Consider the following 16,950-nt stretch of genomic DNA (forward strand, 5'->3'; position numbering starts at 1 on the left):
GTTTGACTAAGTTCTCCAGTTAGTTTAAGGTTTTGTTATTGTTAATTTAGGAGAGCCTTGCTTATAAGTATATGTGTTTATCCCTTAAGGTTTCTCTAACGTCCAAATTTATAGATTCCCAAAAGGGGTGCCCCCATCTCCCATTGTTTCCAATGGGAGATAACAGGAGATGCCGGCTACACTTTTGAGGGTCCATAACTTTGGACCCCCTGAGCCAAACTTCACCAAACCTGGGTAGTATCATCAGGAGAGTCTCCTAAAGATACCCTGAAATCTTGGTGCTGCTAACCTAAAAACTGTGCCCCCTGTAGGCCAAAAACGGAAAAAACACAAAAAACACAAATATGGGGGAGGGCGTGCGCAAAACTCAGATTTTGCACTGGGCTCCATTTTCACTAGCTACACCTGTGCCTAGGCCATCCAAGTCAAGTGCACAGGGTTGCTACTTGGCTGGCCAAAAGGCCGTAATAATAAATATCTATCTATCTATCACAGGGTTGCTAGGATAAAATGGAAGAGAGGATCATGGATGCCACCCATCCAAGGCAGGGTAAACTATTAGCATAACTGGTTGTTTTAGCTGTATTTGTCAAGAAACCAAGTTCCTTAGTGCAATTCCTTGTTCTTTCATACATTGGTTCAGACTTCAGGCCTGCAACAGAAATGTACTAGTTGGAAAATAACTGAGCTGTTGATCAAAACTTAGCAAGTTGTCACTTTTAGAAACCCAGAATAGGAAAATCCAGGTACAAGAAAGAACACATCCTTTGATTCCTTTCTTCAAGTTACCAAGGCCAAGAACTGTGAAACCACTTTGGTCTAGTCCCGTGTTTCCCAACCTTTTCGACATTGTGGTACCCTTGACCTCGCTCTCCATATCTCAGGGTACCCCTGAGGTTCATTTGATTTTTTTTGCATTTTTTAGGTTTTTCCCCGTTTTTGGCCTGTAGGTGGGGGGAGTGGCAAGCAGGGGGAGGGGAGGGAAAGCAGCATTGACAGCCGCGTTGTTTGTTTGCCTAAAATTCAACATGGATTGGGGGAATTTAAAGGGAGAGCTCCGTTTAAATCTACACCCCCCCACACACTGAATTTAGGCAAATAAAACAAAGCCCATGAAGCTTCCAACCCCCCTTCAAAATCCATTTGATTCCGGTGGGGGGGGGGGGAACAGGCAGTAGCATTGTCATGGTACCCCTGGGACGTGCTCATAGTACCCTAGGGTACCACGGAACCCTGGTTGAGAATCACTGGTCTAGTCACACTGTACCCTTGTGGTCCCATCCCTATCAACTGGCTTTCATGATTGACATCATCAACTGAGCTTTCATTCTTGTTTTGTTCTTAATAAATCCAGTACCATGCACCTTTGATTCTGTGTGCCTGTTTCATGGGTGAGTCTTGCTGACTTATCCATGGTTGCTCTTAGACAAGTATAGACTTTAAAAGCTGAAGGACTTCAACAGAACGGTGACATCTGCTAATCTGAACCAATGCTATTACTGTGCAGTTTTTTTTATTTAGCTTTGGTATTTTAATCCTCACTGTCCACTGTCTATTTTAGCAATAATCTTACATGACTGTAATGAATCACTTTCATGATAATCTTGTAGTGTTTTGTCTTCAGAGGTTTCAGTCTAATTCCAGTTCCTAGCCCTGGACTATCTACATTTACCAATGCATTTTTGCATTTTTGTGTGAAACTAACTTTGCAAGCAGTCTACCTTGCAGGCAGGTTGGAAGCTTGCCCCCTTGGCTTCTGGCTGTTTGGGGAGATAAAGGAGCTGGTAGCAGTTCCTTAGACTGGGACATGGAAATGCGTATATCAGTTTTGTAATCTGTGTTTGCCCAATCTGAGAATTCCTTGGACAAGCACTTGATGTTCTTCATCACTGACTGGCATTCCCCCATTCAGTGGGCCCCTGTAGTTTTGACACTGCCAATGTTGATCTATTCCATGGGGACCTGGTGGGTGACCAGTTGTCAGAACAAAGAGCCTCTCCCCCTTTAATTTATTCTGCTATCGCCGGCAGCCCACTCCAATGCTATAGCAATAAATTGCTATAGCAACTTTTCTATACATCAACTGCAACTGTTTCCAAACAGTTAAAAGGAAATTATGTTTTATATATCCAATATATATACATTAGCTAAAAGCCGCCAAATTTTATTTAGGATGCTGAATAAGTTGTGGGAGACGTAGGAATGAGCACCTCAAGAATAAAAGGCAGCAAGGACCTCAGGCAGGAGCCTGCAACCTGTGGCTCTCCAGATGTTCATGGACTACAATTGGCCATGGTGGCAGGAGCTGATGGGAATTGTAGTCCATGAACATCTGGAGAGTCACAGGTTGCAGACCCCTAGAAAAATAGTCTGCACGTTTGTTCAGAACGAAACTTCACCAAACTCCTTAGCACTTCTCCCTCAAACATAATAGAACAGGATTGCTATGGAGACCAGTGTTAAAATCAGAGGCATGTATAGAACCACTTATATCTTCAGAAGAGGCAGTATTGATTTCCACCGGTTCTCCCATTTCTAATTGGATGTGCCCTGCTTTGCCTACTTAGCTGTTCCTAAGGGTTTGCTGACCTCCAAGAACCACATTTCTGGGGAGTCAGTAAGGGCAGAAGCACAAGAAGTCCCACTATGTAGAGCAGTGGTGGCGAACCTATGGCACTCCAGATGTTCATGGACTACAATTCTGCTGGCAGGGGTTGGTGGGAATTGTAGTCCAGGAATGTCTGGAGTGCCATAGGTTCGCCACCACTGATGTAGAGTCTTCAGATCACAGCATACATGCCATCATCTCAGAATTATCTTCAAATAGTCATATATTCGTTATCCTTTCACCTGTTAAAATGTTCAGCTTATTAAACAGGACTTACTCCCAGGGAACTGTTTTTAGGATTGCAGCCTTAGTTTCTTTAAAACACACCCGAACACATGTAGGTAACACAAAACATCTATATTTTATTATTTTCGAGGGCTAAAATCTTAACTATGAGAAGGACTTGCAGAGAAATGTTTTCAGGATTGCACACTTAGTTGTTTTTTTTCAAACACATATATAGGTAACATAAAACATCTATATTTTATTATTTTAGGGTGCTAAACATCTTCTTAACCAAGAGATTTGGAGAGTCACGCTTGCACCAAAGACATTGTTTTTAATTCTGTAAGGTCAAGTTTTCTTCCCCTTCCAAGACTTTGTGTAGTGCACTGTTTGGCCTGTAGACGAAGGCAGTGGCTTCCCCTCCCAGTTCTCCGAGCTGCTCCAGTGAAGAAATGCAGGGATTGTGATCTTTCAACATATCTGGTAACTTGTACACCTTCTCGTGTAGGCGCCGAGAACGTCTCACTGGGGTTAGAACCTTCAGATCTTTAACAGCAGTCTTGCTATTTTCACTCCGCAGTTTTTCTGTCACACTTGGGGATCCAGAAGAGATGGATGTTACATAAAATGAATGCAAGACTATGGCAAAATGTAAATCAAGATCAGTTTGGCATCAAATACTGGTTTAGGTTGTTTACTGACAAAGGCATTTTATTTGGAACCCTGGTCAATCTGTGTAGAGGGTCAGACATTCCAGCCTACCTAGAATTTGTCATTAAATAAATAATATAATTGCAGTGGAGCACTATAAAAAAGGGAAGGGGCTTTGGTAAAGGAATCCTTCTGCAGTTTTTATATATGCTGCCACCAATCCTGATTTGCTTGGAAGTGGGACGTTTCCCACCTGAACAAAAGGCACAGGAAAATCTGTGGGTATTTTTAGTCAAGCAACAGTGCAGAAATATTTCCCCCTCTTTTTATGGACAGCTTAGGGGGCACAGCCTATATCCAATCAGCAAGTTTCCCCACGTGCTTCTCTGTTTCTGCAGTCCCTTCATATCCCACCCTATCCCAAAAGATCATTCCTAGGTTCATAGGACCCACCCAGAGAAATACTTGCAGCTTCTTTGATGGAAAGGAGGCCAATTTCATCTACTTTTCCTGACTCATTTCAGCAGATTCCTGTGTGGGTCCTCTGACCCTAGAAACAGCCTTTCTAGGAGCTGATAGCACCAGAATGATGGGAAATTGTGGGTCTCCTGTGCAGATGCATGCAAACCACTATAGTTCTGAAATCACAGCTTACCTGTTCAAGGAGGGAGTAGTTGATACATTATATTTGATTGAGTATGATCCCTTGTCATTTTCTGGGGTTTTGAATATGATGTTTTTCGGTGTTTCACTGACATTCTGTTCTTTTTTATACTCTTTAGGCATCTGGCTTGACTTTATAATTTTGAGCTCCTCATCACCCAGAAAACTCTCTTCTTTGGGCTTCAGACATGCTTCCGCTTTCGGAGAAGTCTCTTCGTTGTTAGGTTTCACCTCACTATTTTGCTGGGCTTCCACTTTCTCATCCAAATTTGCTTCTTCGGTGCAAATGTCTTCCTTGCAGCATTCCCCTGGAAAAGGGTTTTAAACAATGAATCTTACAATAAAAACTGGAATGAACATGCCTGCTCACTGTTACTCAAAACTATCCAGCTTTTTAAAAGAATAGTTCATTATTTTTAGTGTACATATTTTTAAAATTGCACATGGCAGGTGTCATTTTGGAAGGAACATTCACACAACCTGTCAGGGGAGGAATGTTTATGTTAACAGTACCAACATTTCAGAGTATCTTTAGGAGACCCTCCTGATGATACCACCCAGGTTTGGTGAAGTTTGGTTCAGGGGGTCCAAAGTTATACTCCATCTACTATTAGCTTCCATTGGAAACAATGGGGGATGAGAGCACCCACTTTGGGGATCCATAACTTTGGACCCCCTAAACCAATCATCACCAAACCTGGCTGTTATCAACAAGAGATTATCCTGATGATACCACCCAGATTTAGTGAAGTTTGGGTCAAGGGGTCCAAAGTTATGGACCCTCAAAATGTAGCCCCATCTCCTATTAGCTCCCACTGGAAACAATGGGGGATTGGGGCACCCCTTTTGGGGGTCCATAACTTTGGACCCCCTGAACCAAACGTTACCAAATTTGGCTGGTATCATCAGGAGTGTCACCTGATGATACCCTGAAAGGTTGGTGCCACTAGCCTAAAAACTGCGCCCCCCCGGAGGCCGACAAAGTAAAAACCCTAAAATATTTTTAAAATACACCTGACTCGTGTATAAGTCGAGGAGGGCTTTTTCAGCACAAAAAAATGTGCTGAAAAACTCGACTTATACATGAGTATATACGGTATAATGCATGTGACTTATTGGGAACAGGATATCACATTAAGCTTAGGTTGGAGTGGCTCAGTCTCCAGATGCTATTGGAGCACAATGTAATCCTCGTTGTGTGATGATTCAGATAGTGAGGACTGATGAAGTGGGCAAAGTGCTTCAAAGTGTGTGGCCCACTACATCCAGTTCTGACCTCTGTCACTCATGGACAATAGATTCATGCTGGGTTGGGGTGGTTGATTGGATCCATGAAGGTATACTTTGAAGAAGGCTTCCTGGACCCAAATAATTGTGCTACAATGAGTTTGCTCTTACTTGACTGCTCTTACTTACAACTGATTCCAAAACTAAGTACTTCGGGACTGCTACTTGGCCCTGTGGCATTCACGCTAAGGGGGCTGTGCAGGGTTTCATTTAGTGCCCATGATACTTAACATCTACATGAAGCTGTTGGGAGAGGCCATTCAAAAATTAGGAGTCACCAATATGTAGGTGATCCACAGCTCTACTCCTTAACAGCTAAATCAGGTGGATCAGTGGAAGTCCTGAATAAGCTCCTGGAGAAGACAATGGGATGGATGAGGACTGAGTAGCTGAATCTCAAGCAAGACAAGACAGAGGTGTTGCTGATCACTAGAGAAGCTGCCCAGGGGCTGCAGCTTGTTTCAGGGAGGCTGCACTTCTCCTGAAGGAACAGGTTTCTAACTTGGGGTGCTACTGGATCCTGGGCTATGGTTGGAAGCTCAGATCTCCTCCAAAGAATATAGCACCTTTTATCAGCTCTGACTGTTCCTCAAAAGCAGGATCTGGCCAAGGCGATCCATGCTCTGATAATATCTAAGTTAAGTTACCATAATGTGTCATACACAGGGCTGCCTTTGAAAATGGTCCAGAAGCTTCAATTGGTCCAAACTGTGGCAGCCAGAATTCGGTTGGGGACTGCTTACTGGGGGTAGGTTACCTGGAAGATCTGCACTGGTTGTCCATCTGTTTCCAGGAACAATTCAAAGTGCTATTTTTTAGCTTCAACCCCCTAAACAGCTTGAGGCCAGGGTACCTGAAGGACAATCTCCTCCCATACTATCCAGTTCACCAATTAAGATCTGCTCTCTGTGCCCCTGTCTTCAGAGGTGAGCTAGCAGGCAACTAGAGACAGGGCATTTGCTGTGGTGGCACCTCAACCAGGGAATGCCCTTCACCTTTAAGCTCATCTGACACATACTTTCCTTTCGGCACCTGGCCAAAACACCATTTTTTTCGGAAGCTTTTAATTAGGGGTTTTACCTTATTAGCTATTTAGTAGTCTGCATCTGTTTCATGGATAACTGCTTGTTTCTAGTGGTTAATTTTCCATAGTGTGATTTTAATTGGAAGCTGCCTCAAGTAAAAATTCTGAAAAGACATCATAGAAATATCCTAAGAAATAAACAAAGTAGGAATTACATTCTTACCACTGGATCTGGATAGACTTTTTATATCCCTGATGACATCTGTTAAAGCATTACGTAGCTCATCCCTAGGCTGGAAGGAACATGGATTAGTTAGCAATAAATCAGTTTCAATACAGCTTCTTGTTTCATTTGTAATATGGTAAGACATCGAAACATACCAAGAACTACATACGTACATAGGCTGTAAAAATATGCCTCATTTACAGGATTTCTCAAAATTCACTTGTAATGAAATGGAAGTGTTAAAACAAATAGGTGCTACACAGCATTTGAGGATGACGAACCTGTGCTCCTGCCAGAATTGCTTCTTCGTATACAGTCATGACTTTTTCAAGGGTGCCCAACTGTTCAAGGCGCATCCGGCATACCCAGTACTTGGCAAGTCTTTTTGCATCTGGAATGCTCTGTATTAGCTCTTCCAAAGTTGAATGTATTTTATCAGATGAATAACCCTGAGGAAAGGTGTACAATGTTAAGGAAGAGACAGAATTGGCCAGCTGTGCTCTTAGCATTATTCTCTTCGACAGGAATTCCAGAGTAGCAGCTCTGATCATCTGTTACACTCAACACAACCAAATACCTTCTGCTACCTTTTGTGGCATATCTGCTTTTGTCTGATGCACAATTTTCTGCCTCTCTTCAACATGCAATACAAGAGTTGATCCACATACCCCATTTCCAATTCAAAACAGGGGCCTCCTATAAAGCTCATCACAATGTGAGGGAGTTTTCCATGTTCAGGTTATTTGTGATACACTGAAACCCTCCACTCGGTGTGAAAGAGTTTCGGTGTCAGGGACTGAACCTAGTTAATTGAGATGCTTTCCTGCCTCATTGTAATCACTACAAGAGATATGTAACCAGCCTACTATATGTTACCACTGCTGTAATGGGACATTCTTTCTTTGCTCTTTTCTTTATGGCTTTACACGCTAAGTAGATAACCAGGCGCACTGACAATTCTACTCTCATAGGAAACAGGATGTTTCTGTTGTGCGGGGGGGGGGGGGGTTGAGCAGGAGGCGAGGTAGCTTTATCTCTATCTGTTGCTGACCTTAGGGTGCTTTGGCTCCGAAACCTAATCAGTAAAGTTCACAATATGTTCTCTATAGATGGTAACTGGGAACCTGCAGCTCCTTCTTTTTAACAAGGAATTTCAAGTTTTCTTTTTCCACCTGCCAAGTAGGAATCTTACACCTAACAGACAGTCTCTTTGCTCCCAGCAGCTGCAGTCACTGCCGTAAGATATTACTTATCAACTAGGGGTGGCAATAATGCATATACATCACCCTGAGTTTGATGAAAGAAGGGTCTTGAAAGGAGGAATAACTATTTTTTCCAGAATCCATTTGTTTCCTGTTTTTTAATAATAATAATAATCATCATCATCATCATCAGATACATTACAACTTCCTAGGCCTCTGGGTGAGGCTCGAATTGTAATGAAGGCCAACAATCAGCTAAAGATCTGGCAGCTGTGAAATCTACCATCATCATCATCATCATCATCATCATCATCATCATCATCATCATCATCATCATCATCATCATCATCATCATCATCATCATCATCATCATAATTTCTCTGTTCTCTGCACACGAATATTTTCGACGTTTGTTCGGTACTTCCAGTAGCTCTGCAGTCTTCAGCCCTGGTTGCTCAGCTGAAGATCCTGAGTCCTGTAGCCCATTTTCCGCCAAGTGCCCAGGTACTCCAGCACTAGACGCGGTCCTTGTTGACCCGGGCGACGACCGATCCGGTATAAAGTTTCTTTTTCTTGTCTTCACCATGGTTTTGGGTTTTGGACACATTTAGTCTGGCTCCTCATCAGAGGCCTCTCTCGTTTGGGTGGCCCTCCAGCACAGCCCTCTGACTCATTGGAGCACACAAGCCCCACCACCACACCAAGGTAGTGCCCTTTGGGGGAGCCAAATGCCATAGAAATAAAGAGCTTACCAGTGAATGAAAGCTACAAATACTTGGGGATACTGCAAGCAGAGAACATCAAGCATGCAGAGGTCAAAGGCGCAATTAGGAAGGAATATCTTAGAAGGGTCAGAAAAATTTTGAAATCAAAGTTAAATGGAGGAAATACAATAAAGGCAATTAATACTTGGGCGGTGCCTGTAGTACGCTACACTGCTGGCATAATTAACTGGACACAAGCCGAATTGGACAGCCTGGACAGAAAAACAAGGAAAATTATGACCATCAATCGAGCACTGCATCCAAGAAGTGATGTAGACAGACTCTACCTAGCAAGGTCAGAAGGAGGAAGAGGACTGCTCCAGGTCAAGCAATCAGTAGAGGAAGAGAAAAGAGGCCTGAAAGAATACATCCAAGAAAGTCAAGAGCCAGCATTGAAAGAAGTCCACAAGGCTGAGATGCTGAAAGCCAAAGAATCAAAAGAAGAGTATAGAGTCCAACAGTTTAAAACACGAAAGGAGCAGTGGCTAAACAAGCCACTCCATGGGCAGTACTTTAAGAACATTGAAGACAGCAAGCAAACATGGGAGTGGCTCAGAAGGGGAACTCTAAAGAAAGAAACTGAAGGCCTGATTTTTGCTGCCCAGGAGCAAGCATTACGGACAAATGCAATAAAGACACGAATTGAAAAGTCCTACAATGACCCAAAGTGCCGTCTCTGCAAAGAGTGTGATGAAACCGTGGAGCACATCATCTGCTGCTGTAAGAAAATAGCCCAAACTGACTATCTCGAAAGGCACAATAGGCTAGCAGCAATGGTGCACTGGAACCTTTGCAAAAAGTACGGCCTGCCCTGTAGCAAGACCTGGTACGAGCACAAGCCAGAGAAGTCCACAGAAAATGAAGAAGCAAAAATACTCTGGGACTTTAGAATACAGACAGACAGACACCTGGCACACAACACCCCAGACATAACAGTGATAGAGAAGAAACATGTTTGGATCATAGATGTTGCTGTGCCAGTTGACAGCAGGGTAGAGGACAAAGAGCTGGAAAAGATCACAAAATACAAGGACCTACAAATTGAAGTTGAACGATTGTGGCAAAAAAGAACAACAGTAATCCCACTAGTAGTCGGTGCTCTAGGAGGAATCCCAAGAAATCTTGAAAAACATCTGGAAAGCCTAAACTTGGACAGAACATCAGTCCACATGCTGCAGAAAGCAGCACTTCTAGGAACTGCACATATTCTACGCAAATACCTCTAATATCCTAGGTCCTTGGGAAGGACTCGATATTCAGAGATGAATTCCAGACACTTGTGCTGTGTTGTTATGTGAATAATAATAATAATAATTATTATTATTATTTGGATCCCGCCCTTCACAACCAAGATTGGGTTCAGGGTGGCTTAAAGAATTAAAAAAAACAGTACGAAGTATAAAATAACATAATTTAAGAAGCACAGCAACCACAAATCCAAAACATTCAAGATGGCAGCCAAGCAAATTAAATTTGCCATACATCCAGAAAGGAACAGAGGAGTTAACACCAGCTAATCAAAAATAATAATTAATAACTGTGATTATTATGGTGAGGGAGGTAAGCAGGAATGGAATACAGGACAATGGGAGGCCTCTATCTGGCAGAATGGTACAGGCCCTGCGAAACTGTTGAAGGTCCGGCAGGGCCCTGGTGTCAACTGACAGAGAGTTCTGCCAGGCAAGGGCCAAAAAAGCCCTGGCTCTGGTCAAGGCCAACCTAGCATCCTTGGGCCCAGGGACCACCAGTGAGTTGTTATTGGAGGACTGCAATGTCCTCCTTGAGCAGTACGGGGAGATATGGTTCCATAGACAAGAGGCCCCCAGACTGCATAAGACCTTGAAAGTCAAGACTAACACCTTGAACGTAATCTGGAATTCCACTGGCAACCAGTGCAGTTGCCGTAGCACAGGGGTTTTGTGCTTCCTCGCCGTAGTTCCAGTGAGGAGCCTCGTAGCCGCATTTTGGACCAGTTTCCAGACCAGTCTCAAGGGCAGGCCAATGTAGAGCGAGTTACTATAATCCAACCTGGAGGTGACTGTCACATGGATCACTGTACCCAGGTCCAAGCGGAACAAGTAGGGGGCTAGACGCCTGGCCTGTCAAAGTTGGACAAAGGCCAATCTCACTGTGTGTGACACTTGGGCCTCCATGGATACAGAGGACTCCAAGGTCACACCCAGGCTGACAGATGAAGCAGGATGCATCACTCGCCACTAAACTGAGGCAGCTGAAACCCCCTCAACCCGCTCCCTCCAACCAAGCCACAGGACCTCCGTTTTTGCTGGATTTAATTTCAATCTACTCGTCCTCAACCATCCAGATACAGCCACCAAACACTGGCCCAAAACATTGGGGCCAAAACATTGGGCCCTTCATCAGCAGGAAAAGCTGGGTGTCAACATCTTACAGAAGACTCTTGGCAAGTGGTAAATTTTTAACCATTGAACCATTCCATCCAAAAATGAGACAAATCGTTCTGGAATTGAGACAACAGTCTTACAAGGTCCCATTCCTTACATTCCTGTATATCAACAGAGCATGCTTATTATGACTTAACCCATTTCTCACCTTCTCAATGAAGAACAGACATTCTGTGAGGGTTTTATTGACTGTATCGCTGAATAATTGTTGTTCATCTTCCTCCGCTATGGCAGCCCAGAAGGATTCAACCGTTTCTTTCACTGTTTGCTGTACCTCTGTTGCAGGCCGAGCATCTGTTGATAAGGGAGTAGGAGGCTTCTTCAATGCTTTCCTTTTAGATGTTTGCCATTCAGCCAGTTGACACCTGCAAATGTGTCTGCCAGTGTTATCAATATGTTCCTTTTTCAGAAGTCCAGATAACCATTCATCAGATATTGGATACAGTCATAATGTTGCCCAACTGCCCACTAATAAGGAATTGTGAATCGTTCACAGCCTTCCACATTCCTCCCACCTCCCCTCTTGGTTACAGAACTAGTATCACTTCTATACCGATGCCAACGCAAAACACCATTGGCGCAAATTAGTTTGCAAACCCATTCTTAACCTTAGTTGCAAGCTATGGTTTAGTGCCATAGTTAGGAAAGAAGAGTGGTGCAGGTGCAAGACCAATCTTGGTGAGTTCCAAAACTGAAAAAGTAGGGCAGCGCCCCAACGAGAACCTCCAAAACTGGAAAAGTGGAGCAGTGCCCCACAAGAAGAAGAAGGACACTGTTGATCATCTAACCACGTTTAGTTCATGGGTAAGGCTCTGGAAACATTAACATTTCATTGTAAAACAGGCATTTTAAGAGCATTTTGTGCAATTATGTTTTTTATATCTGGTAACTGCAGCCATTTTTATCAACCTAGGTTCTCACTGAACCAAAGGAATCAGTGCTTTTAGCCACAAGCCCAAACTGATCTTCAGCACCTGAAAGTAAAGAACATAAAATGAAGGGCCACTAATCACAAAATTATAAAAACATAGAAAATATATATAATGAATTAATATATAATATATAATGAATGAAAATCCTCAATCTTAAGGACCCTTAACATGTATTGATGGTTCTACTTAATTCAATTCATATAGGATTAAGCTGTGTTCCCCTTCTGTGTTTGTTTTTCACAAGCCGCTGTTAATTCCTTTTACTAACTTTGACTTCTGTCATAGGCTGATTTAGAAGTTTAGTAGCTTTCAAAAACCGATTGGGATTACAAGATCCTTCAAGGTATTTGTGCCCCACTTGCAGAAAGGTAAACAACAATCTGCTGTTAGCCACTGAACGAAACAACCCTGAAAGAATTGTCTGTTTTCAAGTAGAGAAATTTGGATGTTTAGCACTAGATCCATTTTGAATACTCAGGGATGTAGAACAGTATATCTTGTTCAGTTGCATGAGATAAAGCAGCATTAAAATTGCCATTACCTTCTTGCTTCTGCAGATTGGAGCAGAGCACTTTTCCTGTTCCCAACTGAGGCACGCATAATATTATTACTTCCAGGAACTGAGCCTGCCAAAGCTCCTGTTGGGGGAACTGACTTCTTTGGTCTTGGTTCAGACTTAGCAGCATGACACGGCACTGTTTTCAACTCTGGCTTCCAATTCTTATTGGGCTGCTTTTGGACAGTCATTTTATTAACTGATGACGTCTTGACGGAGGGTTTGTCATGGTTCACTATGGGTTTGGGCTGGCAAACCGATACCTTAACAGGAGGCTTCGTTTGACGTGATACAATATGTACGGATTTTGAAGCATTCGCTGTGTTAGGGACTTGGTCCTTTGTGGATTCAGTCTTTGCCACTGGCTTAGAAGAGGCAGTCAAAGAATACTTTCTTTCCTCATCCTCTGGTGGTTTTCTGAAGGAGTTAATCTTAGATGAAACTATCTTGCCACGATAGGAGCCAAGAACAGACTTTCTGGGAAGGCACGCAATAGAATTCTGTGTGGCTGTTTTCAACTGCTTTTCTTTTGCATTTTTCTTCAGTATGAATGTGTGGCTGAACGACATGCGCAGGTTCTTCATTTCAGCAGGCTCATCTTTGGAAATGGTAGTGGTTGTAATAGCATCCGGGCCACAGTTTACACCTCTAGAAGTTTCCTTCAGGATAGCAGATGAATTCATGGATGATGGAGACATTGAACTTTTTTCCAGAGAACAACCCACTTGGTTCCATGCAGAACCATCTGCATTTTCCTTGTTTTCCTGAAATGAAATTGACAAAAGTAGTAATATTTTCCCCACACAGGCGTTCCCAGCATGAAGGTGCATACAAACCCTTGCATTAAACAGTAACACAAAGACAAGATCAAAGATGGCTAATACCATTATTGTTACACAATCTGGCATCATAACACCGAGACACCATTTTGGAAGTCTGACAATTAGGCTTTAACATAGGATAATACGCACGTATACAACTCCACAATTTCTTTGGTTTTCAGAGAAAGGAGCTGTATGATTAAGCAGCCCCTCCATAACCAATGCGAATACTAGAACGCTCTCACTACACCTATAACATAATGTACCATAATGTAGTACAAGTTTAATTTGCATGAACACCAAATCCCTGGACTTTGTGTCTTTTTACCAGATCTGAACAAAGATAACATAAGTTTATGAATTTGAGCATAAGACACATCTAGGCATTTTGTGTGATCTCTTAAAATGTGTTTACATTATGAATATAAATGCCTTAAAATAAATTATAGTATAACATGTATACTATTAAAGTTGTTTAATTTCTTTTAAAAAGTTGCTTTATCAATTTATCTAAGTCTAATCAGGGCCTAGAATGAAGATCAAAAAATCTACACAGTGGTGCCATGTACATAATGGGAGGGGGGGGATTTTCCCCTCGAGCTTAGCCCGTTCTCCAGGCTGTACTCCAGCAATCTTAGTACACAATCGAAGGATGCTTCCACCTTATTTATTTGAGTGAATTTAGCTCATTCTCTTTTGCAACATTCTCTTTTGCAACTTCCCACCCCCCTTAATTATAAAGTAGTTGTAATACATCTGGACTCAGAATTAAAGCAAATAAATACCAAACATTATGTTTACCATGTCGGGGTTTGTCAGTGATGTTTTTTCTGGCAGATTCACTTCAGCTGACATTCCTACAAGTGTTTTAGAAAAAAAAGAGTTAAATGTCAAACTAGTCAATATGGGATACTGGTAGCTTTAAAGGTATGAGTCATCCTATCAGAATTAGCATTATTATAAGATTTGCATACTTCCTTTTCCATCTTCAGATAGCTACTAGTGAAAGGAACCTTGCATGGAGACTTCAGTGTAATAACAGAGCTGCTGGCACTATTCCCATGGTCATGGGCAAAGAAAATCATAGCAAGAACTGTGGTTAAGTGTCAGAGCATGCAAAAAGCCCCTGCCAGTCAATGTAGAGGGTACTGACTTTGAAAGGTCAGTGGTCAGTACAACACAGCTTCATATGCATGAGTTGTCACTAGTTAGGAAAACCACCCCAGCAGACTGCCTCTTCCCTTAGCTAACATTATCTTTACACTTTAACACATAAGATCCTTGTGGCAGATCTGATGATCAAACTGAATAAAACAAGCATAATTCCTTCTTCTAGTAAAATAAGACTATAGCATCCACAGAATTTTGGATGACCTTATTAATAATGCAGTCCAGTCACATTTGGAGGTTCTAGAAAAATGGTGGTGGCGGGATCCCTGAAAAACAGGTCTCTCCAGGAAAAACCAAGCATATTCACATTTTCTAGCAACATCCACCCCCCAGCATATTTTTCAGACTAGGTAAAATTAGATTGTCCAGTCTTTTTATCTATATCACTCTCAATTTTCTTACTGTTTTTATTATTCAGAATAGTTCAATGAGAACAGTGGCAAGAGGCTAAATATTCAGTATAGCTACTAAGATTATAAGAATTCTACAGGGAGGTATATTTAGATATGCCAACCTGGAAATAAGCCAAAAAAGCCTCAACTTTTTTGGGGGGAGTGGGGGTTGAAAAAAAGAGACATCATTTTAATGGCACCAAAAGGCAAAACTGAGAAAATTTTCCTATCATTAAGACAATGATGGGGAAATGCCTCAGGAATATTCTTTGGTCTAAAATTGCTTAATCCCTCAAGCAATTTTAGACCAGAGCATCAAGCTGAGACAAATTCCCCCCACCATTCTGGCAATGGTAGACATTTTTTACAGCAACATTGCACTCTTCGAGAAGTCTCTGCAGGGCTCTGGGGGAGTTGTTTTTTGAGATAGAGGCACCAATTTTTCAGCATAGGTGCAGGTGCCTCTCCTTACTAGAGCCTCTATGGTACTGGTAAGTTAAGCTTGATTCAAGGCATCCAATTTTATAGGCACACAGTTTACCTCCATTTGAGGGGCCATAAAATTGGATCTCCTGACCCAATCTTCAGCAAACTTGAGGGTTAATGCAAGGGGAGTCACTTGCACCTTCACTACAACTTTGGTGGCTCTACCTCCCCCCCCCCCCCCCAAAAGAGCCATACAAAAACTTTCCATGGAGCTCAATATACCTGAACATTCTGGATATTCAAAAAAGCCAGGGGCAAAACCCATACTGGTGCAGAGTCAGCTTTTTTCAGATTTTCTGAAAATGATTGGGTCTATTAAATGGAATTTAAAAAACAGTGCACACTCCTAGCCACAATGTTAGCATGCTTCACCAAAAATAACCTGGAGAATTTTAAAGTCTAACAAAAGTTATCCAAGCATATGCTTTCAGTTCCCTTCATCACAGCTGCATCTGATGAGGAGGTCTGATTCATGAAAACTTTTGCTGGACTTCAACTAAGCACAAGGTTCCAGTATAGAAATAAAAGTTTGAAAAAAACAAGCACTTTTTTTTAAAAAGGAGAAACATCCTGCAGAGGCTGCTTAACCGAGGCAAAAAAAATAAATTAGGAACAAACAGAGGTGGGATCCAACCAGTTCTCACCTCTAGAAGTGGTTACTAATTTTTTCTGAGTGCCGAGAAGGGGTTACTAAAGCAACCTCCCTGCCCAATAGGGACTGGAGGTGCGTGTGTGCGGCGGCACCACTGTTTGAATCCCACCACCATCAGAACCTGTTATTAAAATTTTTGGATCCCACCACTGGGAACATACTACTAGAAACATCTACGGCAACCCAACAACCACAATACCTGCCTAGAAAAAATTACGGCCACTTTTCGGCTTCTCATTGCTGGGGACTTATCCCTTATTTGATAACAACCGTAAAATTTGTTTTTCCATCCCAATTTATTCCCGCTTCACCCCCAACACGCCTGCATCCTAAACCCAGCCTAATTGTTTCTAATAAGCACATGCCCCTCCTAAGCCATACACGGGCGGGGTGGGTGCGTGGGTAAGCGGGATTACTTGCGGTCAGGCAGCGCACATCCAAGATTCGGCAAACTTTCTTCCCTGAGCTACACAAGAACCAGCCAGGCAGGGACTTCGTCCTCCGGATCGCACCGACAACCGTCGCTCTGACACCCACGGATAAAAACTCTTCTCGGTTTTGAATTGAATCACGCGCGAGCAGGGCACGCCATACAAATACCCTCCCGAATTGGCTGAATCAGCCTTGAATCAACCAATTGGAACGAGCGACAGAGAGAACCAGGCTTCTACCAAAATACCCTCGCTGGTTGGCTGAATCAGCCTTGAATCAACCAATTAGAACGAGCGAGAGAGAGAACAAGTTTACTAGTGGTTGGGAGGGGAAGACGAACCGCCCGCGCCCGAAAGGGGAGGAGCCAAAGTATCTAAATGCATCTAAATGGCTTTCCAGTGGAATCTGCGTGGGGTGGTCGGGGAGTGGGCTCAGT

General features: G+C 42.7%; 1 protein-coding gene across 2 annotated transcripts in view; it reads right to left on the bottom strand.

Moving 5' to 3' along the window:
• Window positions 1-2,950: 2,950 nt before the first annotated feature.
• The window catches only part of CKAP2 (cytoskeleton associated protein 2), a 14,179-nt gene continuing 179 nt past the window's right edge, over window positions 2,951-16,950 (bottom strand). The window contains exons 1-8 of one of the 2 annotated variants that reach the window (XM_048499487.1): window positions 16,499-16,704; window positions 14,184-14,239; window positions 12,547-13,325; window positions 11,222-11,438; window positions 6,966-7,133; window positions 6,682-6,751; window positions 4,140-4,455; window positions 2,951-3,426 (exon numbers count right to left, since the gene is read on the bottom strand). In XM_048499487.1, coding sequence (XP_048355444.1) covers window positions 3,168-3,426; window positions 4,140-4,455; window positions 6,682-6,751; window positions 6,966-7,133; window positions 11,222-11,438; window positions 12,547-13,325; window positions 14,184-14,237 — 1,863 coding nt within the window. In that variant the 5' untranslated portion in view covers window positions 14,238-14,239; window positions 16,499-16,704 and the 3' untranslated portion in view covers window positions 2,951-3,167. Of the gene's footprint in view, window positions 3,427-4,139; window positions 4,456-6,681; window positions 6,752-6,965; window positions 7,134-11,221; window positions 11,439-12,546; window positions 13,326-14,183; window positions 14,240-16,498; window positions 16,705-16,950 lie in introns of those variants that run through there. The other variant, XM_048499493.1, reaches the window with a different exon arrangement.

This window comes from Sphaerodactylus townsendi, linkage group LG01 (genome assembly GCF_021028975.2).
Source record: "Sphaerodactylus townsendi isolate TG3544 linkage group LG01, MPM_Stown_v2.3, whole genome shotgun sequence".
NCBI lineage: Eukaryota > Metazoa > Chordata > Lepidosauria > Squamata > Sphaerodactylidae > Sphaerodactylus > Sphaerodactylus townsendi.